The sequence below is a fragment of the Sceloporus occidentalis genome, unplaced genomic scaffold, assembly GCF_023333645.1.
Source record: "Sceloporus occidentalis isolate IW3139 unplaced genomic scaffold, rSceOcc1.0.p SCAF_22, whole genome shotgun sequence".
Taxonomy (NCBI): domain Eukaryota; kingdom Metazoa; phylum Chordata; class Lepidosauria; order Squamata; family Phrynosomatidae; genus Sceloporus; species Sceloporus occidentalis.
The window spans coordinates 5164356-5192220 of record NW_028317002.1 but is presented as its reverse complement, the minus strand read 5'-3'; the positions used below and the strand labels follow the sequence as shown (position 1 = coordinate 5192220).

The window sequence follows — 27865 nt, the reverse complement described above, 5'->3', positions numbered from 1 at the left end:
CTGACTTCATATTTAGTGGTTAAACCCCAGCGTCTATTGACTCACTGAAATGTCCTGGGAAATGAAAGGTATGTAAACAAAACAAAACCAAATGTAAGAATTTAATTTGTAGTTACTCTGATTATTTTGCAATGCTTCATATTATCTTGTCAATCACACACACGGGTGAAATAATGAGATTTAAAGGGCAACAGAGCACATTGTATAACTAACATTTTATCAACTGCTTCATTCAGGAATCCTTATTAGCAACATACCTTTTAAGTTTAAGCGCCTAATGCCTAAGTTCAGCATCTCCTGTCAGCAGACATATATCTTGGCTGGGCGCTGACCTAGGCCTGACCCTGCTGTCTATCACGATGACCTTCAGGATGTGATATCATATACCAGCTAGATGCATGGACGGCGTGGTTTAAGGTCGCTATCAAGCTCCATAGTGTATATGGGTAAATTGCAAGGGAGATCTTAGATCTTCATAACTGGCCCAAGAAGAATTGGCACATGGGGAGCCTGATCGCCCCCTGGAACTGCTGCCTTAGGCCTTGGAGAGAATACTTCACTGCCTGGCAGGTGGTGGCGGGGTTAGTCTTTATTTCTTTTATACTTATATTTTGGGAAATCCATTACACAGGAGCTACCAACGACAACTTTTGTTCCTTTTTTTTTTTTTTTTTTTTTTTTTTTTTACCTAATTGGACCATGAAATCTTAACCCTTTAGTGGGTAGCTGAACACTGTTTTAGTGTACTAGCAGGTCAACTGAGATTACATGCTGAGATAATATCGTGTAGGTAGTTCAGTAACAACACAGAAAACAGGGAGTTTCAGAAATTCCAGAAATAATCTCTGCATAATCCTATGGTTTGCCAATGGTGTGGACAAAACATTGCGCATTATTATTGGCTGCATGCCTCCAAATCAGATAATGTAATGTTGGTAATGGCCCATTCAACATATCCAGATTAGCCTTCCTGAAAGGGCACAAATTTCCTAAACAATTTTGCAACCATTTATGCAAGCTCCCTATAGAAAACATTAATTCTGTTAATTTGCACAAGACACAAGTTATCCAAAGAAAATTAGTATTAGTTTTATAATTATAAAAAGCGTCTTTGGTTTTTCGTTTCCTTTGTTCTCTTAGCTTTGGTGCCTTTGGTATATGTCCTTTTGAAAAAGGGTGTTTGGTTTTTTTCTTCGGAACTTGACAACCGATGTGGATGTTTTTTTAAGAATATTTGCAAGTGGATTACAACTGGATAATGTAATAACATATACTATATATATGAATCAATTCGGTTAGAGCACTATGTAGTCCTCAGGTTCTCTGGCACTCAGGACTTGTTTGTATGACTGTGAATATGACTGTGAATTGTTTACATCTGTGCAGAATAAGTATACATGAAAGAGAATATTTTCAGCAACCAACTTCCGAAACATGCCTAAGCCATTCGCAGACGGCCAGGACCACTTGATAATCAGTACTGTTTGAAGTGGCCATGAACTTAGAATTTTATTAAACTTCCATAATGGCTTACTTTAAGGGGATGCTTTTGGAAAATAAATACATCTAGCTAATACTAGGGTCTAGACTTTAAAACAAGAGTGACGTATTACTGAATATACAGGTTTTTTATTTTTTTTTCTTGCTGCTGGTATCTGCAGACTAATACAGTTATTACTGAGTTATTAGCATTTACCCTGTATTTATCGTAGGAGATATTGTTCAAGAAATGGGATTGCAAACTGGATACTTCATTTCGATCCTCCATTGCAAAAATACTTTTAAATAGCCTTAAGATTCTTTTAGTTGTATTTATCACAATACTTTATAGCCCCTATATAACCAGGCAAAAAAATATTTTCACTTAAGTGTCTAATTACGGGCACCTTAAACATAATCAAAACTCATTTATTTCTTAAACATGTCACAGTTTTGACCCCCCATGTTATGGAACATCTTGTGGCTTGACAGGGCATTTCTTGAATAGTTTTGGTATTATATGCCATTTTGTGCCAATACTTGAGGTCTCGTGAGCAAATAATAACAGTTTCTCTACTTATGACTAGTCACACTGAGAAATATCTCTGTACCATCTGTCTTGGTATGGGCACAAGAGGCTACATCAGTAAATTATCAAGTGCTGCTTAACCCTTAAAGCTCACAAAGCTGCTCTGGTGGCCTAGTTTACCAGTGGCATGGCAGAGCTGCTTATGAAAGCTTAATAGAAAAAGGTTTCTGTGGTTCTCGAGCTAAGGCAAGGTTATTGGATCTTGTGCAATTTAAACACTGGCAAGATTTCCCTCCACAAAACCACAATAAACTTTGTAGGTCTTTCTTGTTTTTGTTATGTTGCATTTAACCTCCATAAAAGACAAGTGACACAAGCTTAGTAGATGTTTAATACGGTATATTTGATGATGGTCGGGGCTTAACTAGATATACAAACATTTTTGTTTTTATTTTACGCTAATATTCTATGCCCTAAATAACATTCATGTTACATGCAAAATATGCCTTGATTACATTCGTTCGATAAACCAAATGAGGCAATCTTGTTTGTTCTTTATTTAATTTTCCCATTATGAATTACAGCAGTGGGATTTGGTATAGAGTAGAAAGGTCAATAAATATTGGGATTTGTAATGTACTAATATTCAACTTACGTTAAGCAAGTTTGATTTGACTGTATCTGTGTTTTTGGAGGTTTTTTTTGCCCAGTGGGGGGAGGATGTTTTTTTCTAATATTGGTAACAGTAATACACAGTAAATAATTTGGTGCCAAGGTTAAACATTTCTAAAGTGAACGAAGACAGCGTTAGGTGTTAAATGCATGATGTCTAGACCAGTGTGCAATAGTAGCTACAGATAATAACACAATTCACTTCCTGTTCTGTCTTACATACTCCATGTTTTTATGAATATGCTCAGGAACTGAGAAGTGCAACGGGAAATTACTCCCCCCAAACCTACTGCGAAGCACCAAACGCAAATGTTAGAAAATGTCGATGCTTAACTATACTTTGGCTGTAATATGCTATACAGTATTGAGTTTTGTAATGCCAATCTGTTGGTGCCCTAGAACTTTCCTATTGTCTCTTTCAATTTCAAGTAGTAACATTACTTTGGTGAAATACTCAGTTCTGTGTTCTGTTAACCTTTCCTTATTAGTCATAACTTGTAATTTTAGGTCGTTAGGCAATTATTCAAATATAAGACTATGTATACATTGGTTCCTTATATTGAAGACATGGGTTAGCCACCAGGTTTATATGTGGTATATAGAATTATGCAGTCATATGTGTTCCTCACAGAAAAATGCGTCTTCTCTTTAGGTGAGGGGTATGTGCCACCCGTTAAAAACTAAGCACTGAGCAATGCGGCTTTTTTTTAATAAATTTTAAATATTTTTTCTCTTCACAACATCTTCTACAAATACCTGGTATTATGTAAAATGTCTCGCCTTTCCTTGTTATGGAAAAAATGCATGTGTTTAAGACTAGTCTTTTTTTTTGTGCCCCATGAGCATACCTGGAAACTTGGCCTGGCACTAGCTGATCATGTAGGCAGGGCTAGTCCTATGTAGGGCTGGGCTAGCCCCAAAAAGCATTGAGCAGGAGGGATAGTTGGCAGGATGTGGGCACGGCTAAACCATGCTTCACCTGTCCAGAGAAAGAGAGAAGTGACCTGGAGACCCAAGGAAACTACTCTGAGACGAGATCAAACCTAGAGAGATCCCAGATATCCCCATGACCAATCACCAATAGAGAAACCAACTTTACACACCCCTTTCGTAGGCTTAAAATGGTGGTACTGATACGGTTTTCATTGTCTGTGAAATTTCTAGAAACTTATGAGCAGGGGAATATGTACTACGAGTGCCGTAGGGGTGAGGATGCAAACTGGTTTGTCAATGAAAGCATTGCACTTGTCTAAACCTGGTACGCCTTTCATTTGGGCTTAACCTATCAATCATCTCCCCTCATTATCAGTGATACTTTATTTTTATTTTTTAGTTATTGATAATTGCATTATCTCAAACTCCACAGTTACAAACCAGATACACACCTGTAGTGTCTGACTCCAATGTACTCTTGTCTTGCTTATTTGGACTGTATAAGTGTTATTTATGGTGCAGATGTTTAGCTATTGGAGGGTCAGCAGGGTTAAGCGTTCTCATGCAAATGTCTAACTCTGATTGTCGCATTGTACGAAATACACATGTCCTCAAAGGGTTAGGATAATGTCTTGGAATACTTGACTCTTATTAAGCCTTGAAAACGTAGGCTTGTGCATCGCTGATTTAATACGAATATTCTGTTTAGTGACTAGCACAGCAAATGGAGAATCAGTGCAAATTCTTGTATTCGGCCCAATGTGTCAGGTAGTTATTAATTTAACAACAGCTCCTTAATACAGTGGCAAAATACAATGACTTTAGTGTTTTGGTTCTAAATTATATTTATTTAATATCAATAAGGAGATTGCAATAATCAAAAAGTAATTGTTTTCATTACCTAAATTCTGAAAATTGATGTCAGTGGAGGAGAGGGAAAAAAGCTCACCCAGATATGTTTAATAAACACTGAAATTAAAATAGTGTGTTAATTGGCCAACTTATATCCCACAATGTGTTTTTTTTTTATTGTGTGATAAATAAATTGTAACTTTTTCAACACTTCTGCGCTGAGTCTTTCATTGGTTACATCTGGATATATATATATATATATATATATATATATATATATATATATATATATATATACACACAGTGTTCTGCATTAGTGTTTCAAGCTGTTGCAAGGTTGAGACAACTAATGATATTTGTTTAAACTATATATATATATATATATGTGGGTTTGTTCACGAAAATCTGAGTTTATATTTGGAACCTAGATGAGATCCCAAAATAATAAATATTTTAAAAAAAATCTGCTTATGAAATAAGTCTTGGTAAACCATGATGTAGGGCAAATATCTTTAATTTCAAGACAAAGTGAAAAGGTTAACAATAGCCAAGTAAACCATGATGTTTGAAAAGTACTTGGCATTTGTTCAGAAAAAAAGATAATGATAATATTGAACTTTTTCATGCAACGTGATAAAGGTTCATGGATCGGACACTGAGCGATCTGGCAACTGTTCAATCACTCGAGTCAACTGTAAAGTCAGCTGCTTAAGCCTACAGTTGTTGTCTATGCCATGAGGACTATAGCAATGCTTTGAAATCTTTGCCAAATCTGACATGAAAACAGTATCCTGATCTTGAGTATTATGGAATGGTAATGGGACACCTGTCAAAGAATGCAGAGGCAGCCCGTGTATTTGGTACATGAATGTAGATCCACATATTCCACATAACTCAAACATAATGTTACACCATAGCAATCAAAGAGCCTACTCAATGAAACATGTATGTGCTAGAATACCATTCTATATTGTGATTAGTAACCTTTAAAAATGATAAAGCATAATATGTTTCTCCAAGAAGTCACATTGAATAATGGTCTGACACTTTTCTGTACAAATTCTTAGTCTTGTTGGTAATTTCAGACCTCTGCTTCCTTCTAATCACCACCTGATTTCCTCCTCTTATTTTAGATTTTGTTTGTGCATTCCACAGCCTTTAGGATTATTATAAGTGATATTAAAGAAGAACTATAATACGTATAGGTGAGCCGTGTCACACAGCCACACTATGTTTGAAACATTTCCATGATACAGCCACAGATCTGCAGATAGAATGAAACGTAACAATTTTTCTCGCTACTATACATCAACAGTATTTAAAATTTTCTCCTGTATATTATAGTTTCCATAATCTTGAGTGAGATTATGATTAAACAATGGATGAATTTAAAGGCCAACCACCACTGACCTTGAAACTTTACATTCAGTAGACATTTTTTTAAATAGTCTAAGGTATTATAAATATTAAGTTCCTATAATGGCCTTTTTATAATTAACCATCTTTCACCCCTTCTTGATTTTTTCCTCATATTATTTCAGCATATACACCTACATTTAAGGTGCCCAAAGCTTGACACTTTCATTATGGGGTCTGTGTTAGAATGAGGCCAGGGAGTTCAAAAATGAAAATTTTGCAATCTATTGAAGCCAAATAGGGGAATATTAAGTCATATATTGACAATCTGCTTCAGTAGATCACAAGGTTTTAGCGTGGGAGCTATGATTTGGAACCCAAATCAATTCTACAACTTAAGGGGATTATCTGTTCTGCTCAACTGGTCAATGATCACCACCGCCTGAAAAACAGGGATTGTCCCAAATAGGACTGGTAGGAGGTGTGCTATAGTAACCTGTTAATTAAGAATATGGGGGTTCAAGTATACTTGACATCTACAGGATTACTGAGCATGATGGGTGTTGCAGTCCAAATACATCTAAAGGGCAATGCTTACCCAATCACATATACAGTATATGTACATAACAAAAACCAGAAAATAAATATGCTGTTACCTACTTTGAGAACCCAGACCCACTTATTGTTGTGCCATCCATCCCCACCTTCTTATAATTCAGTATTATTTACACAGAAATACTTGTCTGGTTCTTTTTTAGTGCATAGTCATTTTGCCCTGACCCATAAATCAACGTCAAATGCATAACATTATCATTTAGAACTACATCATCTTGTAAAGAGAATACGTGATGGCTCCTGACTCCGAGCTGATGTAGCTTCAACACAGATTACTGAAGTAGGAAATAGGAGAATATATTTTATTCTGCAGCAATATTCATGTCTCAATATTAATTAGACTCAGCAGCTGTGACCTAGAAATCTAGCAGTAGCTGCATTAAGCTGTTTTCGTTTTGTGAGGCAATGTCCTTCAGCTTTGAGGAGGCCTTTTTTATTGTGTCGGTTATGTATGAGCAGAGATTCCTGTCCTCGGGGTAACATAATGCTGCTGTCACACCGAAGATGGACACTCTTTGGGAACAGAGCCCGGATGGCAGAGAAATTACCCCTTGAATGAAAATGAAGCCTGTTAGCATTAACAATAAGTAGTGCAAAGCTTTGCATTCAATCGGTTCACTACAGAGCATTGAACTGTTTGTGTTACTGGGCATAAAACCATCGTCACGTGCATACACATTTATAAGCTAAATGTATTAGGACCTGCATGCCTTTATTCTCAAGATAAAAATAAAAATTCCCAGAATCCAATGCATGCCGGTGATCCATTTTCAGTGAATTCAATGAAAAACAATACTGATTTTAATTAGTCCTCTAGAATGCATTTGTCCAAACAAAATGCTGTTAGTGATGCCATTATATTTCTGGGATGTGATTGCCATACTTGATAACTGACCTAAGTCTCCAGGTTTTTACAGGGGTGCACGAGCCATATCTAACCATGTTTGGCTACATTAACTGAAACCTCTTTCAGAAGAGAGTAACTATTCAATGAAGAAAAGGGACATATAATACCTTGAATCAACATATACCTTTTTTTATTCTTTTATTCGCCGCCTTTTAAAGAATCCATATATATTAAAATGTCACATGAATTTTTGATCAATGTTAATGTTATAGATCTCTTAAATAATGCATTAAAAACACATTTTCTAATCTATGTGATCTTAGGTTAGAAGACACGCTGTCATTTCATATAACATTAGGTGACAGTGGACATTTCCCAGTGTCAGACAACCTGTATCTGGACCACAGCAGAAAAGGTTTGCAATATGTAAGCACGTGTCCAGCCTGGAACAGAGAATCAGAGGTGGTTCATGCACCAAAGGTGGTCCTTCAAACCTTCCCAATATGTGTTACTTTGTGAATATACAGTATATTGTATGTATGTGTATACGTGTTTATATGTATGTGCAAAATGTAGACATAAAGCAGAGAAAAAAAAAGAGGAAAAAAACAGGTTGCTAAAGCCAGAAAATTCAGAGTATGGGTCTTTCCTGTATAATTGCTCCAAGGCCCAAAATCACATGTATTTTGGCAACAAGCATTCATTGTGGCCCACTTATCCATAGCATTAATATATCTTCTGTACACTGTGGCTAGGTGATTAGGAGGGTGGTGTTATTGCCCTCACATATGGACACCCATATTTCTATAGGTATCAATGAGGCCAACTAAAATGCATTATGAACCAAAACACATTCCTGCCGTGTAAGTTAATGTTTGTGACTGTTGCTGTTGGGGTGATTTATTGTCTGGATTGGAAATTATTGCACCGTAAAGGTTTTTATGCTTTAAAGAAGTGCTTACTGCAGGGCATGTGCAGAATTAGGAAAGGAAAAGGTGAATCATGGAGGTTTGAAATATATAGATGTTTTCATGTCACTTGTCATGTTATGTTTATTCTTTCAAAAACACAAAATCAGCCTTGTTGCCTGATCCTTTAAACTTAACACCAGCCATGTTCAGTGCAAATTTCAGAGCAGATCTAGCCATGATTAAAGTCGGGGTATCTGTGCAAATGCATTTGGCACAAATTGAAGGATATTTAGTAATACAGAATTTATTTTAAATTCTCATTTCCCTGAATGTATAGGGCTGGCAACCCTTTTAACCTAAAAATATCCTCAAATATTTGCAAAGTGTCAGAAAACAAAAATGTTAAAACAAATTTAAATCGGTTATAGGGAATTATTCGAGGGACAACGGTCTTTTTGGGCACACGCAACCTGCAGAAGTTAGGGCAAAGTGGGTTACAGTACAGTGCCTTAGCTTGTCCTATTTCAAACAAAGAAATGAGAAGGTCACTTCTCTGGCAAAACTTGAAGATAATGGTGGATGATGTCATTGTAACACTCTGACCTGAGTTGGCAGCAGATCTCCGCAGGCAAGTGTAGACATTTTAAGAATTAGGAACTTAAATGGTTTTCTAGCTTCCAGTTATTATTTCCATATTATATTTTATGTTTCCTTTTCTTTCCTAACAGTTTTACATACTGCATAAACAGGTCACACTGCAGAACTTGCTGCATTTAGCTTGACCACATGCAGAGCTTCTCTTCAATGACATCATGCACAAATGGCTTGGCCAGTGTTCTCATACTGCTGAATCCTGCCTGGAAAATCTCATTAGACATTTTGATCTACTGTTTTATCTTGCAGGAAATCAGAAAATAGAACTCCCCTGTAGCTTTCTTGATAACAAAAAATGCATAAAAAAATTGTCCATAGGAACATAAGCTTGTTTATTTCCCAAGAGTCATTTTGTATGCTAGAAAAATCATACCTACGGCACTGGGAAAACAGGAAACGTATGGTAAGACTTTCTCAGGTTTAGTTTACTTTCCTCCTAAAAAAAATCAATATTTTGAGACAGGTACTGTACATCATACAAATTATGTCAATTGTACAAGAGCTCAGATATAATAGTTCATCGTTCATATCTAGTTGGAGCTCACACGCTACCTTTAAGTCCCTAGATAACATTAATGTGTCCCCATCTTTCCAAGCAGACAAGACCCAAAGTGGACACCTTTCAATTCTACATTTAGCAGGTACACACTAAATCATACATTTGCACTAGTGTATAAGATTTTAAGTATAAATACATAAAAGCAGTACTTGGCAAAATGACCTGCCACAGACAGAACTCACTGATGTCTAGCATTGAGTTACCATTCTGCAGGGCTGATTTTCAATAGGACAGAGTCAGGCGGAACAGACAACCTTAGGTTCCATATGCCAAGAGGAAACTTAACACTTGGATGCCAAGTGAATTGTTAATTGTTTGGGGACTCTACCAGGTCTGATTAAAATGATATCCCTCTGTCTTGTGTGGATTTGCAGTAAATGAGAGAGCTGTGCCACCTTCAAAGACCTCATTAGATTAGGTGGGCTACAGCCTCACTCCTGAAGTCTGAGTCTAAGTAATATGTTGACTCCCTGCCGTCAACAATCCGATTCATGCACCATTTCTGTTTTTAAAAAAAAAATCAATCCTATTGATCCAGTAGCTCTAACAAACCTAACAAAATTAGTATTACAGTATCAAACAAAAGAGTTCTAGTTTGGGTCTGGTTCTCTGCAGAAATACTATATAAAAATACTCACATAACTAATGTATCGTACCAAATATGAGCTCAGGATCATATACTGCATAACCTTAATGATTCATAATGTTAGACTCCGGTATTTAAAGGTGCTTTTCTACAGGTAGGAGATTGTAGATTGTATGTCCTGTTTATTGTTCCCACCTGGTAGAGACATAGCCCTTTGATGTATTGGGAGTTCCTGGACATTTGGGTTTTGCCCCTTGTGTAATTCCTTGTAACTGGTTTACTCAAGAGGAATCCCATTGTGTTGGGAGCCAGCTGTTGTCTTTGGAGATTAATAATTGAATTATATTTATTACAGACTCTTACTATTGAAAGTGGGAATTCAACAGTCCGTATATTTGAATCCCTCATAGGCATGTGATTCATTATTTTTGTAACCATTAGGTTTTTAAAGGTTCAGCATATTTTAAGTTCTTATAGAAACACTTTCACCGTTCAGCTAGTCATCTTTTCCTAAATAGTTTCTTTTGAAAAACTGCATGACTTTGCTGTAGTTGCAGGTTTTGTTGAATTACTATTATTTACTAAGGTATATCATTTAACCCATTAACTGAGAGGGGCTGTTACCACATTAGCTCACTGCATACAATCTTAGTGTTAATATGCTTGATATCCAATCCATATGATTTTTTTAGTCAGAGTTCCACAATATGAGTCTTGTGCACAGCCCTGGAAATAACTGAATACAGTCCTAAATTTCATGGTGCCATTGTTGGGCATTCTCACCTTATATTGCACCATAATCACCACAATAATTTTCATTAATTCATACAATTTAACATGCTTTTCTACTCACCTTCTTGTTAGGGTGATCGTATTTTATTTCTGCCATTCACGGACACACTATGAAGCGGATGAGATGACATACACAGGGGTATATTATATATACATATACATACACTGAATCACATATGCACACCATCACATACACATAAAATAAATGTTATATATGTATATATATATATATATATATATATATATATATATATATATACATACATATATATCTCACATATACACTGATTCACATAAACACACCAACATAACATAGAATACATTTTATATTACCGTATATTAGGGTGACCACATTTTATTTCTGTCATTCAGGGACACACTATGAAGCGCATGAGATCACACACAGGTGTGTGTGTGTGTATATATATATATATATATATATATATATATATATTTATCTATACACACCTGGGTGATATATATATATATATGCGTTAGACATGCATTTTTAACTACATAATATGTGCTTATCTCTTTGAAGTAATGACCGTGATTGAAATATGGTTTCAAAATAACAGCTGAACTGGACGTTAGTTTTCATTCTTTAATATTAGACCCTGCTGCCGATATATATTAATATTAGACCCTGCTGCCAATATATATATATATATATATATATATATATATATATATATATATATATATATATAAATATTAGATCCTGCTGCCGATATATAAATATTAGCCTCTGCTGCCAATATATATATATATATATATATATATATATATATATATATAAATATTAGCCCCTGCTGCCAATATATATTACTATTAGCCCCTGCTGCCAATATATATATATATATATATATATATATAAATATTAGATCCTGCTGCCAATATATATTACTATTAGCCCCTGCTGCCAATATATATATATATATATATATATAAATATTAGATCCTGCTGCCAATATAAATATATTGGGCCCCGCTCCACACTGCCTAGCATGCAATCACTCCCTCTGCTCAACAGGGTTCTGCACAATTGGTTTTCAGTAGGAGACATCCATTGTTTCTTTATAAAAAATAAAAAAAAATTCAGTTGAGGGCTGCCACCTATTGGCCTTGCGTTGTTGTATGTACTTGGTCTTTCAGCCGTACAGTAATATCTGTATTTATATGGTTGTTTATATGGTTGTTATTGTGTTATTTCCTTTTAGTATTTTTTGTTTATATCTCGATGTTCTGAACAAACCCTTTAGTATTTTTTGTTTATATCTTGATGTTCTGAACAAACCACAAAGGTACCTCATTAACAGCATCCAAATTATTAGTGTTTTTATGAGGATATTTTCTTGATTCCGAGAGTTACATGGAAAAGTTAACCTATGAAGTAAACATAGCAAATCTCGCCTTTAAATGTGCTGCATTCATAGATACTTGGTAAGATTAAGTGTTTAGCTGTCACATGGCAAACTCACTACCAATATAGGTTAGTTCCATTTTATAAATTGCCTTTGCTTAAGAGATATTGTTTTACTTTTGAAAACAAAAATACATACGTACAAGAAATCAAGAGCAATAAACAATTATTCCAGGTTTAGGATATATATGTAATTTCCTTAGCAGGCAGATCTCTGGTATTCCATAGGCCATATGGTTGGACCTCTTTTTGGCCACTTATATGCCCCCTATCCTGCAACAGCTAACTTATGGAAAACAGGTAAACATTAATTTCACGATTGAACACAAATAAAATAGTATAAACACAAAGAAACAATATTAAATATGTAAATTCTATGGTAAAATATGGTTCTTTAATTTGTTCTTCCATGATAGAAAAACTGTATCAATTTACCTTAATCTTGATGGTACGGTTTAAAATATACATTTCTTTTGTGATTTTACTGGCTTAATGCATTGAGAAATTGGCATCATTATTTCCTAAAAAAACAAAACAAGATTTAGAAATGATTGTTTGATATGCCTGATCGGTGTACAGTTATGATGCATGTAATTGCTTTTTGCAAATTTACTCAATTACCTCAGCTGGCTCCTTAAAAAAGAGTGCTAAGGCTATTAAATAAAGGGTAATTTAAAAACTGATTATAAAAAAATGCAGCAGGAAAAAAGTAGTAAATGAGGATCACTGTAAAATAATATGTAAAAAAGGTGTCATTGATTAAATAAATTCTAAAACTACCATATCCCATTCCCACTCTACAAAAGGACACCAACAGATACAGTGGCAAGAAAAAGGCTAATTACATAAACAAAAGCTCATTGGAGTCAGGGGCACTGGCGTAACTACAGGGGTCGCAGCTGCGACGGGGCCCATGCCTCTAGGGGGCCCAGTGCGACCCCGAGTTCTTGTCTCCTCATGTCAATTCAAAATTGTTTAGAAAAAGACCCGTGTGTGTGAGCATAGTTGTGTAATTGTATGTGAGCATGGATTTGTAGGTGTTTGTGATTATCAATGTCTAAGTGGGGTGAGAAGGAGTGTGTCAGTGAGTATGAGTGAGTGTGTGTAATTTGTGGAAGTGTGTTTACATATGTCGCATGTTGGAAGGGGGCAAGGGGCAAGGAAGGCACAGACAGGTTGCTTGGGGGGCAATGATGGCATAGTCCTGTTGTTGAAGTTAGGGGGGGGCATTTTCACACCAGGGCCCCGTTGTTTCTAGTTACACCCCTGGAGTTAGCAAACCTGGAGTCCAATCAATGAAACGGGATTGGAGGTATGTTTTAGAGCTACTTTAATATAAAAAACAGAGATGCTGTGGAATGACCTCAAGAGATACGTTCAAACAAGATATCCTAGGAATATGGCTAAGCTTATGCAGTTCTGTAAGGTAGAACAATTTCTAAACAATTTTGATGCTGTGCAAGAAGACAGGAACAAACGGTCGCAAGGGTTGCCTCCTAGAGAGAGAGAGGGTCCCTGTAGTCAATCCATTGATCGTGGATCAACCTGCCAATTTTTTTGTTTGTTTGTTTTTTCCATTACGTGCAATCAGCCGGCAATGTAATGTAAGGGGAGGAAAAAAAAGACCCTGCTGAGGCTCTCCTGTCCTCATGTGAACTTCCGGTGGCTGTCAGCACTGACACCTACCAGAAAGCAAAGGCCAATTGCATGAATGGCCATTCCTTGTACGATGGTGTGCCAGTGCTCTCGGCGGGCACCGTTACACATAATCGGTCAACAGGAAGCCATCTATGCTGAGACAATAGACAGTCTGATCTTCCATGTAACGGCAAGAAGATCTAAGGGGGCTGAACAATTTAAAAAGGACATTATGGAGCTTGAAAAAGTCAGAGATCGGCTACAAAATTAATAAAAGGAATTTAGAACCTTAGTTAAAGGCTGTACCTTATTCAAGAAATGCCATTAAATATGGGCTAGATCACATATATATATATATATATATATATATATATATATACACACATACATATATACACACAAGCTAGTGTTCCATGCAATAACACAAGACTACAGTCAGTAGTGGTTGAATATTATTGCTAAAATGTCATTGTCACCTGTGTGTCTAGTGTGATCCAGTTCCTGATTTAAGGACAGCAGATGACCTGAAGTTAATTCTTATTGTATTAGACAACAGAATGAGCTGTGTAAGATTTCACAGCTGCAATGATAATCTCACATGGAGTTGAAGTGAATTGTGAATTACTAACACTTGTTTCAGATGCCCAGCTGTTCTCCAGCAATGCTTGTGGTCACCAGAAGTTGATGGCACACAGTGGGAGATTTCATTCCATCCAAATGCTGTTTTTGTCAACGCGAGGTCTTCCGTAAGAGCACGGTCCACTGCTGCTTTCCAGAAGCTCATACCACAGGATATTTATAACATTTCTGTAATTCTTTGAATAGATTTTAAAAAAATCGTCAGAAACCTTAAATAGTACTTTCCCCCCCTAAATACCTCAATATTTCATTAGCTGTTTACACACACACACACACTAGCGTCTTTGTCACTGGAGAACACACAGCACGGCTCTATTGCCGTTTCATAGCATACACCTGCACCAGCGTATTACACTCAGATGACTAGTAAAAGTAACTTTTAACTAAAACATAGTTGGGTTGAACATAATAAGGAAAAGGCTACCAGCCCAAAAGAAAATCTTTAGTTAAAGTTGATTCCTTTTTCTGGGCAAACAGAAGAAATAAAGTTACATAAGCTTTCTAGGGAGTCTTAAACACACACAGCATGAATTGAAAGAAATGTAGTGTAGGTGATTTACATAAAGTGACAATACATATGGATGGCGGATTCAAAAAACAGATGGCGAAAGGATTAGTGGAGCCAGAAAAATAGAAATTGTGAACAGGATGTGATTGCAAAAGATCGTAGTTTAAAAAAAAAACCTATCTTTTTTTAATCCATCTACTGGACAGCAAACCACAGCAACAGCCATTGTCTACAAATGGAGAATACACTGCCAGGAGTGGCCGGACTACCAAAATTCTTCCAAGAGCGCATTGATGACTCAATACAATACTTTCACTTCAATAAATAAAAATGTTTACTTCATTTAAAGGCAGCTTTTTGTGTTTACTCATGTTGCCTTCCTCTTATATTAAAATTAGTTGGATGACCTGAAACATTTAAATAGAATAAATTGGGAAGGGACAAATACACTGTAGAGTGTCTCTGGTGATTCTGTATTTTGTACAACTGTTGGTGGGTTTCATCCGTTTTATATTGGGACATTTCTTGCATTGCATTTCGTAAAAATATACTGTTTTTATTTTCAAGTGAATGATCCATCCGTTTTAACCGTTTTGTGATGTGTGTCGTGGAGATTGTTTGCGAAAAGATGTGCAGGGTGATGCGCCAGTAAGAGAAGTGATTCTATTACATCGTAGGTAATAGCCAATATAGGCAGAAGGTGAGCACTTGCATTCTCCTGGTAACCTTTAATCCCTGTCAATTTGTCTTAACGAATTAAGGATTCCCATAGTCATGGTGGATGTTTGTCTCTGATCTGCTCTTCAAAAGATGCTTTGGTAGGTATGTATATATACACAGGCCACTTTATTAGGTACACCTGTTCAATTGCTTGTTAACACAAATAGCTAATCAGCCAATCACATGGCAGCAATTCAATGCATTTAAGCATGTAGACGTGGTCAAGACTTGATGCATTTAAAACTTTAAGTGACTTTGAACGTGGCATGGTTGTTGGTGCCAGATGGGCTGGTCTGAGTATTTCAGAAACTGATGATCTACTGAGATTTTTACGCACAACGATCTCTAGGGTTTACAGAGAATGGGCCAAAAAAAGAGAAAATATCTAGTGAGCGGCAGTTGTGTGGACGAAAATGCCTTGTTGATGTCACAGGCCAGAGGAGAATGGGCAGACTGGTTTGAGATGACAGAAAGACAACAGTAACTCAAATAACCACTCGTTTCAGCCAAGGTATGCAGAATACCATCTCTGAATGCACAACACGTCGAACCTTGAAGCAGATGAGCCACAGCAGCAGAAGACCACACCGGGTGCCACTCCTGTCAGTTAAAAACAGGAAACCAAAATTTACAATTAGCAGAGGCTCACCAAAATTGCAGGGTCAGACTTTGGCCTAAACAACATGATACAGGCTAGTGGTTGTGGTGGTGTAATGGTGTGGGGGACATTTTCTTGGCACACTTAGGGCCCTTAAGTACCAATTGAGCATCGTTTAAACGCGACAACCTACCTGAGTATTGTTGCAAACCATGTCCATCCCTTTGTGACCACTGTGTACCCATCTACAGATGACTACTTCCAGCAGGATAATGCACCATGTCACCATTGAACATGACAATGAGTTCACTGTACTCCAATGGCCTCCACAGTCACCAGATCTCAATCCAATAGAGCACCTTTGGGATGTAGGGGAACGAGAGATCTGCATCATGGATGTGCAGCCAACAAATCTGCAGCAACTGCGTGATGCCATCATGTCCATATGGACCAAAATCTCTGAGAAATGTTTCCAGCACCTTGTAGAAAGTATGCCACAAAAAAATGAAGGCAACTCTGAAGGCAAAAGGGGGTCCAATCCAGTACTAGCAAGGTATACCTAATAAAGTGGTCAGAGATATATGTAGTTGCAGTTATTGTGCTATTGTCAGTGATATTAATTGCGGGGACCAGAAAGTGAAAATCCCTCTCCTTCAGTCCAGAAGAAGAAAAAATATTGTCTATATAGCAGAGACATGATATGTCAGTGGTATTATTTTCCCTTTCTAGGTTGTCCATAAACAGGTTAGCATATTGCGAGGCCATATCGGTTTTTGTTATTCGCAGGTTTTTGGTTTTTTTGTGAAGGTGATGTTATGGTTAAGGATAAATCTTAACTCTTATCAGATATAGGATAATACTGTTAGGAATTATTCTTTCTGGGATGAACTTTTAATTTACACGCATAACTAGTAAATATAAATTCCATATTTATTCTATTAATAATTTGTTTGACTCTGCTAGTTGCATGCGGAATCAAAAACCCAATACGTATGTAGTAGAAGTGCCCATGAAAATACACATTAAAACACAAAATATGCCACTACATTAATAAATAAATTCTAAATAAGTACTGTCAAGCATGTCTCCTCCTTTGTGACAGGACACATCTCCCAACTCATTCACAATGGGAAGTGAAGCTCAATTTATTTATCCCCACATTTTGCAATAATACTTCTCGGCTGTAGCCTTCATAGTTATTGGACCATTACTTTTTACATCGTAGAGAGAGATTCAGACATGCAAATTGTATTCTTCTAGCAAAATATGAGACTCTGGTATTCTGCATTCATTTGTTAATGAGTTCACCGAAATGTGGAGGGATAAAAGTATCTTATTAAATAATGCAAGCCTTTTTCTCAGACAAGTGACTTCACGAGGGCCACCATATGGTCTACTCCGCAAGCAATATTAATAACTTCTCCAGGAACAGTGACCTGCAAAAATACAAAAAAGAATCTTAGATTGTCTAATAAGCAACTCACGACCCACTTCTTTTAAAGACTACCTTTTTCAGGTGAAATTATATTAAAATGGGAAAAAAATTAAGTATGCTGTTCGCATATAGTGCCTAGCAAATGATTCACCCCCCTTTGGCATTTTTCCTATTTTGTTGCATTACAACCTGGAATTAAAATGGATTTTTATTAGAATTTCATGTAATGGACATACACAAAATAGTCCAAATTGTTAAAGCGAAATGAAGATAATAATTAAAAAAAAAAAAAAAGGAAAAGTGATGTGTGCATATGTAGTCACCCCCTTTGCTATAAAGCCCTTAAATAAGATCTGGTGCAACCGATTACCTTCAGAAATCACATAATTAGTTAAATTATGCAATCTAAGAGTCACATGATCTATCACATGGTCTCAGTATATAGACACCTGTTCTGTAAAACTATGGAGCAATGGGCACCACCAAGCGGGAGCATGAAGACCAAGGTGCTAAAGCAACACTTGAGTGGTTTAAGGGGAAACATTTGAATGTCTCGAAATGGCTTACTCAAAGACCAGACCTTGAACCAATTGACAATCTGTGACTTAAAGGAGGGCGAATACTTTTGTAAGGCGCTGTACATACTCAACTTTCACACATTTATATTTGGCAGAGCTATCTTACAATTACAGCTTCAAGATGTATAGCCAAGCTAAAAATTTCCATCCAAAGCTCACCTAGATGTAGCCTCTGGCTTAATGTCTTTATGGGTACTAGCGAGGATAAAGTATGTATGTATGAATATTTTGATGCAACTCCCAAATTAATTGCAACAATATTCACACCTGCCACTGATGAATCTAAAGGCACAAGGGGAAAGGCAAAGCTAGACAGGATGTTTGTTAGGAAGCTCACAACTGGACTAGAACGTTTCAAAATAATCTCAGCACAAATACTGCACGAACATGAAACACTCTATACCAAAAAGTAAAAATGTGTGGAATTAGAAAGAAAAAATAGGGTTTAACCCAGATCAAAGAGATTGCACTATTCGACAAGCTCACACTCTGGAAATCAGCGACCTATTTCTCATTGTAGTATTTATTGCCACATCAGGGCCAAAACTATAATCCTGTATCTGTGTTTCTGCTCATGCTACATTTGCTTAGCACCACTCATTTACCTTTTTAAATAACGCATTGTCCTAAAATTTTTTGGTTGTAACAAACACTTACCTCAGATATGCTAGATCATATATATAATTATATTACATACATACACGCTTCTTGATCTGTACTCTGAATGTAGAAATTGTGTTTTTCTATAAACTTCTATCTTTTTAGTAATGAAAGCACTAACAGCAGCCAGTACTAAACATCCTTGACTCAGCTAAGATTGGTTTCCAACACAAAGGGCCCTTTCACTAAAATAGAGGCTAACATTGTTTAGTAAATATTTTGATTAAAGCAATCTTACTCTCCACGGAAAATACTGATCTTCAAGTCTTCCAGTGCCCAAACAACCTCTCATATTTTTACCCCACACAAACAGCTCTCCTCGATCTGCAACAGAAAGTTACAGTAAATAAACAGTTATTTCATCAGAGTTTAAGCAATGTTTCAACCTCTCAAGGTGCGGTTCTTGATAACATTTGATTAGAAAAATGTTAGGGTACTACATCATCTTACCTATGTTTAATACATAGAGATATTTTTATATGGATCTCAGATCAGGTGGAAATTACTTTCTATAGCCAATTAACAGCTAATAGGTTGAATTATGGATGTTTTATTTACTATAAATGGTATATGGGAAAAAAAATCTTACCATAAATTGTATTGTACCAACTGCAAGCGGCAGCATACATTTGGGTTTTAATTTTGAAACCCTTGGGCAGGATAGGATCTAAAATTAAAGAGATTAACCACACACTTCTCCTACAGGCTATAAAGCAACACAACCCCCTCTGATCCCCAGAAACTTAAATAAGAGAGGGAATCAAGTGTTGCTGCTTGGAGTCAGGGAAATGAAATATAATAAGAAAATTGTACTTTCCTCCCCATCCTCCAAGTGGCAGAAATTGAACTAGGGTGGGTTAGAATGCTTAACGGCTGCCTGCAAAATGTTACACCCAAAAGCAGCATCCTCAGAGGCCAAGATGTTGAACCGGTTATGCTTTGAGAATGTATGGAGAGATGGCCAGGTGCCTGTTCAGCCCAAGAGGTAGTCATGGCTTTTGTGAAATGGGCTGTAACAAAAAACAAAGGCGGAAGACCTTCCAATACATGACAGTCTTTGCATCTTTAATCCATCTAGATATAGAAGCCTTAGAAGCTCCAAGTCCTTTTGAGGGCTAATGAAATAGGACGACAAGGTAATCTGATCTACCCCAAATGATAGATCTGTCCAGGAAAAGACAACATGCGGTGCTTTGCATGACAAAGCCTGAAGTTCTCCTGCTCGCTTAGTTGAGATGATTAAAAAAAATAAAAAAATAAAGATCTTTTGGATAAGTAGATTGAGAGAAATCTTTTAACGGTTCAAAATGAGAACATCGTAACTTCTCTGACACCAAATTCAGGTCCCAAGGAGGTAAAAGGTTTCCAAAAAAAATGGAGAGATTAAAAATATTCATCATAAAAAATGTCAGTAAAGGTTCTAGTGCCAGATCTCCAAAAGAAATTAAAAACAGATAGCAGAAACTTGTACCTTGATGGTAGGTGGTTGTTGACAATCTTTAAAACCTTTCAACAAAAAATCTAACACATGAGCAACCAAAGCTTGTACACGAGAAGTATCACAGTTAATTTGGCTAGCATTTTCTGGTGCTCTATTACAAATGACAGAAGCAGAGGACTTTCTAGAATGAAGTAGAATCCCAATCAGAAATAGAATCAGCCCATAGCACATCTTATTTCTCTGGAGAGTCTCTTAGGCGAGGTGTACTTTTAGAAGTCTGGGAACCTGGATAAAGTTAGGGCTGCAACTAACGATTATTTATAACACACGTTTGTTTTGTGTAAAAAAGGTTTCGGACTTTAAATTTATAGATGTTGCTTTCTAAAGCACAGAACGCAACTTCCACCACAAATCATATTTTAACAACCACAAGCTACTTATTGCGCAAACCAAACCAACAACTAATGTATATGGGAGTTTTTATGAGGCACAAACATATAGGAACACTGCCCTCTGCTGGCTATACATTTTGGTGTGCAGGAAAGTAACCAATTAAAATTGAAATGGAATACATTTAGTTTGAGTCGAGTACAGCACCAATGCCTGGTTTTGTTTTGGGAATTATATTCATATTTGTTACGGGGTGACTTACTGTTCACTGCAGCAAAGTGTCCCATTCCTGAGCAGATCTGGGAGACCTTGACATCTGGGTTGAATTCTGACATGCCAAAAAGTGTAGGTGGGATCATCTCTGGTATCTGCGCCTCCATTACGTTTGGTCCTTTTCCAAGGATTCCGTAACCCCAGACAAAGACATTTCCTTCTCCTGGGCTCACAGAAAAAAAGGCTTCAGCAGAGGTCAAATAATCAACCATTTAATCTTTGGGATCATAGCTTTTACCAACATTTTCAAGGGGAACATCAACAACTTTGCTACACTACAATTCTCATCATTTTCATGGATATACTTGCTATAGACATATAAAGTGAGGCTCTGGAGCAAATCAGAAATACGCAATACTTCCTATTTTGTTGGAAATTGTCCTGATCTCCTTTTTAGATCCTTCACTTCACTATACATTATGAAGAGCTGGTGCTAGTGAGCTTCTGCCGCAACAACAGCGTGGCTGGTGCTGTATAATGTATAGTTACAAATGCTTTCTGAACAAATCAACAACGGTCAGCAAATGAACCGTCAGGCAGAGCTGACATAATGGGGAGGAAAATTCTTGAGAACAGGAAGTTTAGATACCTTTCCACATGTTATACACATAAGGTGGGGTTTTGATACAGGTATTTTGCTCATCTGTAAAAAGGATTTAGCATGCAGAACTGTAAAATGCAACACTTGGGAAAAGTGACTGTTTAAAACTCTCACCACCCTACATATTCTACCCAAAAACCACTATGACCCATCATCTATAACAAATTGATATTTATAGCTAGGGTAATACAGTCCAAAACAAAAACATTATAAGAAGATAGAGAGAATACATTATTAAGCTTGTCAATACTTGGCACATACCATTTAAAACCGCACATCCAGTGCCTCCACACACAGCTTGCTTAACTTTACCAAGATGCTTAAATGGTAAGTGTCGGGGGACATTCACCTGGCAAACCAAGAGCGACACAGAGATGATGTAACAAATAAGTATGCACAAACTCTGCAAACCCAATTCATAAACTTCTCACGTTGATTTATTTATCAGAACTTCATTACTTATGTTTGAAACATGACCCCAGTGCATGGCTGGTGCACTATATTGTACAGTTTAAGCAAGATTTCTTTAAAATCTCATTGAATTGTATAATATATATAAAATAATTATACAGGGCTAGCTTGTTGTTGGAGAAAAGTGTTGGCCCTGCATAATGAATAGTGATGTGAGAGATAAAACCACAAAGTAGCAAGTGTAGCCATGTGACTGATACCCACAAGGCACGTAGGCTTTGGAAATAAAGTCAATATTAATCAAATGACTCCCGGTATAATATATGCTCCTCTATCAACAACTCCAGTTTTATGGTCATTTCCATTGAGGTTATGAATCCAATGTGTATATATAACCACTTTACCTGTGTGGTGTCAGAGACAGATGCAAGCTGAAGGTACTCCGAGTTTCCCCAACCAAAGAGGTCTCCGTCCTCTGAAATAGCCAGACAGCAATCTCCGTACGTAGCCACCTGAATGACATTCACACCCAACAAATCCCCACCTAGCTTTGTGGGAACACTGCAGATGCCATAATGGCCAAGTCCTGTAAAAATTAATATGACTTTTTAATAAAATGGAAATTTATTTTTTAGTCTTTGAATCTAAAAAAAATAAAATTATATTAACATCCAAATCCTTCTGTCCTCCCTTGATGCCCATCTTTTCTATGAGATCAGACATGCTTGCTGTATATTAGTGTGTGTTCTTCAGCCCTGAATGTCACAATAAAATATACTAGCTGATGTGTCCATCATTAAAACCAGCAAATGTGTTTATACAATCCATTATGCAGTGAAAATACCTTATTATTTTGTATGCAGCACCCCCTAGCCACACTTTCCTAAAATAAAAGTGTCCCTCTATGGCTACTTTGAATGTTGCATGGTAATGCCATGCGCTTGGGCCTGGAGGAATAAAATAATTTTTCATGGTTGCAGAATGCAGATAAGGATGGTTTAGAAGGTAAATATATTACTATTACATGCAGACATAGACATGTATGTAGAACTAACCCGTCTGTCCGTCAGCGCCCCAGCCACAGGAATAGACATCCCCTATATCAGTTCTGAAGAGACTGTGGTCCTGACCACACACAACCTGTGTAGGCAGAAGATATTAATTACAAAGAGCCCTAAACCTTTCATCAGCACGTTTGCTTTTATTCTGATGTATGCATACGCCTATTCAAATGTTTAATTGCGCCATCATGTGTTGCTTTTACTGGCCCTGAAAATGGATATCCCTATAAAATGAACAATAAGAGTCGGTGAGAGCTGCACGTTATTTTATTTATGAGATTGTGAAGAAGAAAAAAAAGACAGTTATCCAAACATTCATTCTTTTTATTTGCATAGGGTGAATGTTTTTCCCACTCTACTAAATGTAATCAATTTTACTGCGTTAAACTTGACTAGACTGTGTCCCAAAATAAAAATGGTCACCTAATAATGGTTTTTGCTTTTTAGGGTTTTAAAATAAAGTATCACCCATTGTACAGTTCTAATTCAGCAGAATGAGAGAATTGATAACGGTCTCAGTACTTTTGACCACAGAAAAAACATGGAAATTATTACTTGAGCGGCACTAGCTTATCTGATATAATTGCTTATACATGATACATAGTGCTGTGCTGGCTCACTGTTCTATTACCTGAACCACGTTGCGGTCTAGCTGCTTCACCCTGTGTATTAGGTGGCTTTCACTAGAAGAAAAAAATAAGATATTAGTATGTGAATATTCAGTTTAATGGATCAAGAATATATTTTAATGCAATTAACCTGCAAGAAACAATACTAGAAAAATAACATTACAGACACACTTTACAGGAGTAGAAGACTACTCATCACTGAGCATCAAGGCAGCTAAAGTTCAACCACCACCACAATTGTTGCAAACCCACAGACTGGGGCGACGAGTAAGATTTGATGAAGGGGGGAGCCGTTGCTCCAGTAGACATACAGGGATCTATTCACCAAGGGGAAAGCTGACAGTAGAGTTTACAATGTATGGTAAAATCAAGGTCCACCATAACTCTTTTGCATAGGGCCAACCCTAGTGAGCTTCTGCTGCAAGAAGCGCTTGGCTGGCCCTGCAGAATGTATAGTTAAATTAACAAGATTTTTTTTTTTTCTGTTTCAATTACCCAATAAATTATACATTATGCTGGAAGCACTTGCCAGTGTTGGCCCTTCACAACGAATGGTGATTCATTCAGAAAGTGATGGAGCTGAAACCACAACTATCCTATCAGTTTAGTGAACAAACTCCACATGCTATTTTATCACACCCCACAAAGACAATACAGACTTCACTTTTCTTAGAATAGCATAAATCAATATTATTTATACGAAAGAAAAAACAAACAAAAAAAAAAAAAACACAGCTTCTTCATTTCAGACCCGATAAAAATAAGTATACGGTAATAATATATTTTCGGTGGGTATTTGGTATATGTTTATGTCAACCAGGATACCAAATAATAAACAAACATTAATTACATTAAATGTAAACATAAAAAACATCTTGAATTCTAAAACCAAAGGGAAAAAAATATAAAAAGCATTAATTCTTAAAATAAAATAGAAAGAAATAGAATCAGATGTTACCCCTTAAGTTTCACATATTTAAATGTTATTACCTGTATATTTCTCCTTCAACAATTTTTCTTGCACATTGCCCATAAGCATTATTTCCCAAGCTGAAAACTGAAAGAGTCATTTATATTAAGTACGGACATATTGATTCGTTATTCCTCAATAAATCAGGTTTATTATTTTTTTTTTGTTAGACTGGACTTTTGTTAAACATGGCAATTTGTGACACCGTAAAGTGTTCCAATACTTTATCTTAAGGGGTTTTTGAGACATGAGAATAATCAAAAGCTATTTTCTTGGAAGCTGCTACTTTATCCTAAAAGCATTTTTATAGAGCCGTTCCAGAGCTAGTTCTATAATATATCTTTGGATAACATACCAAATGCTAAAAAAACAAGGGAGCGTTTCAACTATTTTACGCAGTTGGTAAATACATTTTATATATGCATAAAATGATATGTGTGTAATATATAATACACACGTACAATTTCATATCATATGTACACACGATTACTAAACTGTATATTAAGGCCCAGAATCAGTGGATACGTTTTAAACTACATTAGAACCCAGCTGGAAATTCATTTAACTCTTTAACTAGAGGTAATTTTTATTTCAAAAAGGTATGTAGGACTTATTCATTAATTTTTCTTTCTTTTATATTGAAATGAAGCAAAAACATTTTTTGCAAATAGTGTAAATAACTAGGATATCATTCATATCTACCATCAAGGGAAGGACAAATAACCAATACTCTAAACATACATTTCTTAAATAATTATTTAAAATCCATGGAAAAAACAAAAAGTACATCCCATTTCTTTTTACAACTAATTTGATCAAGTTTGAGAGCTAGAAATAACTTCCGCCTCATAACAATTGAGATAGAGAAATGCAATGACTATTTTGTTAATCACCTCCTTCTTTGTCGGTCAGAATTAATGAGTGTGCTCTCCCACAAGACACTTGCAGTACCCGTGTTTCTTGTGGCTTGTCCAACGGCAGCGGAACTGGTGAAGGCTCCAGCACGTATTCGTACCCTTTAGCTTGTGGAAGAAGATACATGGTTATGAGTATTAAAACAGCTACATAAACATCCATTCATGAGTTGGGAGGTTTCCTCCAGGTGATGACCCGATAAACTTCAATACAAAGTTGTAACATACTATAACAAGTTTGGAGATGACTTTTTCTTTAGTCTTTATTCTCATCATTAACCTAAAGAGTATAACATGAACTGTAAAATGAAATGTAATTCAGTGAGTACAGAACATAAATAAAAAGAAACATTTTCTCTGGAAATATGTAATGTTTCAGGATCTAACCTAACTGCATTCCATTTTGATGCAGAACATAGGAATTAATTTAGCTTGGGGTCCAATAATGTTTTTTGTTAAGTTTCCGTTCAACAAGCTCTGCTAAATTTGACATTTTGTGGCATCAGATACACAATCTGTTGAAGGGGATGTATGTGGTTCAAATGCGCTGAGTACTTACTTCGATCTCTCCGACTCCTGTGAAACCCAATTTGGGAATCCTTATTCAGTCCCATTCCCCAAACCTTTGTAATATCGCTTGTGCTGGAGGACAACAGGGTGAAGCCATAGCCACAGGCTGCTGAAGATATCTGAAAGACGGGGAAGAAAATTAAACTAAAGAGAAAACTTTGTTTCTATAAGAAAAAGTCTCATGTTTCCATTGTTAGAAAATGTTCAAAGATATATGCAGTTGCTAATTAAGTCTTAAAGGAACGGGATGTAATCCACCTGCTGGGATATTTGTAGAATAGAAGATACAAATGTTGAAGAAAAAGTCATTGAAGTTTTTTTTTTGTATATATATATATATATATATATATATATATATATATATATATATATATATATATATATATATATATATATATATATAGGTTCAACATCTTAACAAAGCCCAGCTTGATAGCAGAATGCGTTGGGGGCACCTGGATCTGCTATGCCCCAGAGAAAAATTGATGAGCTTGTCCTTCTGCGAGACACAGTGGAAGCAGTCTCCTTCATCGAGACTTCAAACAAATCAGAATGTCTGCCAAGATAACTAGATGTTGTCCAACAGAAAACACAATTTAGTGTAAAAATGTATCTAAAAAAAAATCTGTAGACAGAAATAAGAGTTTGTTAAAAGTATTTATGGGGTTTGGTCCAAAAATGTAAAAATAAAACATACTAGTCACCAAGACATGTAATCCTGGAATTCTAGCAGCTTTTTTGTATCTGAAAAACTACCTAAAAAAAAAAAAAACCACCATAGGACTTAAAACACATGATAAGCCCCAGAAAATTTCCATTGAGAAAAAAAATGTCATTCTGCTTGTAAAACTGCAATCAGGGCCTTCTTTTACCCTCTTACCACAGATTTTCACCTTTGGGCTTAAAAAATTATTATTATTTTTTTTTTTTTAAATCAGTTTTAGTCTTTCAATTTCAGTTTTGTCCTAACTGTAAGACGCACCGCGTTAATTGTTGGCACTATAAAAAATAAAACAAATAGTAGTAATAACGACAATAATAAATATCAGCTTTGTGTAACATACCTTCTCATCCATATCTAGCCTATAGGGAGTTAACTGATATTTTTTGGGTTTCTTTCTTCCTGTATCAGGGACCACAAAACTGGGAATACCCAATGCACCAGTGTTGGAGAATCCCCATACGAATACACGACCTTTTCTTCTGGAGCTCGCTCCCGCGTACTGAAAAACAGGTAGCGCGTCATCTTTGCTGCTCCTTCCTGCTGCAGAGGCCAAGCTCCGCTGATGCCCAAGTGCGGACTTCAGAACGTGCGAGCAGCGGCGTGTATGGCGAAAAGCAGCCGCCATGTTTCTGGGGAAATTCATATTAATATGAGTTTTTTGTATAAAAAGGTAATAAAATCCTTCAAAGCATATACTAAATACTAAAGCATGTTAATGGTTTGTAGGTCTGGTAATGCTAAAAAATATTCACAACGCCATTCATTTGACCCTCATTACCGCTTTCCAATCCCGTGTACGACTTCTCTTACTAACACTCTCAGCCAGCAAAATCTATAGATTATCCGGTCCTCATCCCCATCCAAGACGTCCTCTCCTACTGTTTCACATCCCCTCAA

At 36.4% G+C, this 27865-nt stretch overlaps 1 protein-coding gene across 1 annotated transcript; it reads right to left on the bottom strand.

Moving 5' to 3' along the window:
• Positions 1-17669: 17669 nt before the first annotated feature.
• Positions 17670-26288, bottom strand: LOC149300916 (RCC1-like G exchanging factor-like protein). Its single transcript, XM_089484630.1, has 10 exons — positions 26234-26288; positions 25654-25782; positions 24781-24847; positions 23793-23844; positions 23156-23240; positions 22505-22686; positions 21951-22038; positions 21078-21251; positions 19223-19308; positions 17670-17747 (listed from the first exon to the last, which is right to left on the bottom strand). The coding sequence occupies exons 1-10, from the start codon at positions 26286-26288 to the stop codon at positions 17670-17672; spliced, it is 996 nt and encodes a 331-aa protein (XP_089340756.1).
• Between the last annotated feature and the right edge of the window lie 1577 nt (positions 26289-27865).

Excerpts from the sequence above, each read along its gene's own strand:
- LOC149300916 (XM_089484630.1), bottom strand. The coding sequence starts at position 26,288 with ATGGGACTGAATAAGGATTCCCAAATTGGGTTTCACAGGAGTCGGAGA. Across the intron at positions 22,687-23,155 it reads GGGCGCTGACGGACAGACGG|GACTTGGCCATTATGGCATC; the intron begins GTTAGTTCTACA and ends TAATTTTTACAG. Across the intron at positions 22,039-22,504 it reads CTGTCTCTGACACCACACAG|GTGAATGTCCCCCGACACTT; the intron begins GTAAAGTGGTTA and ends TTGGTTTGCCAG.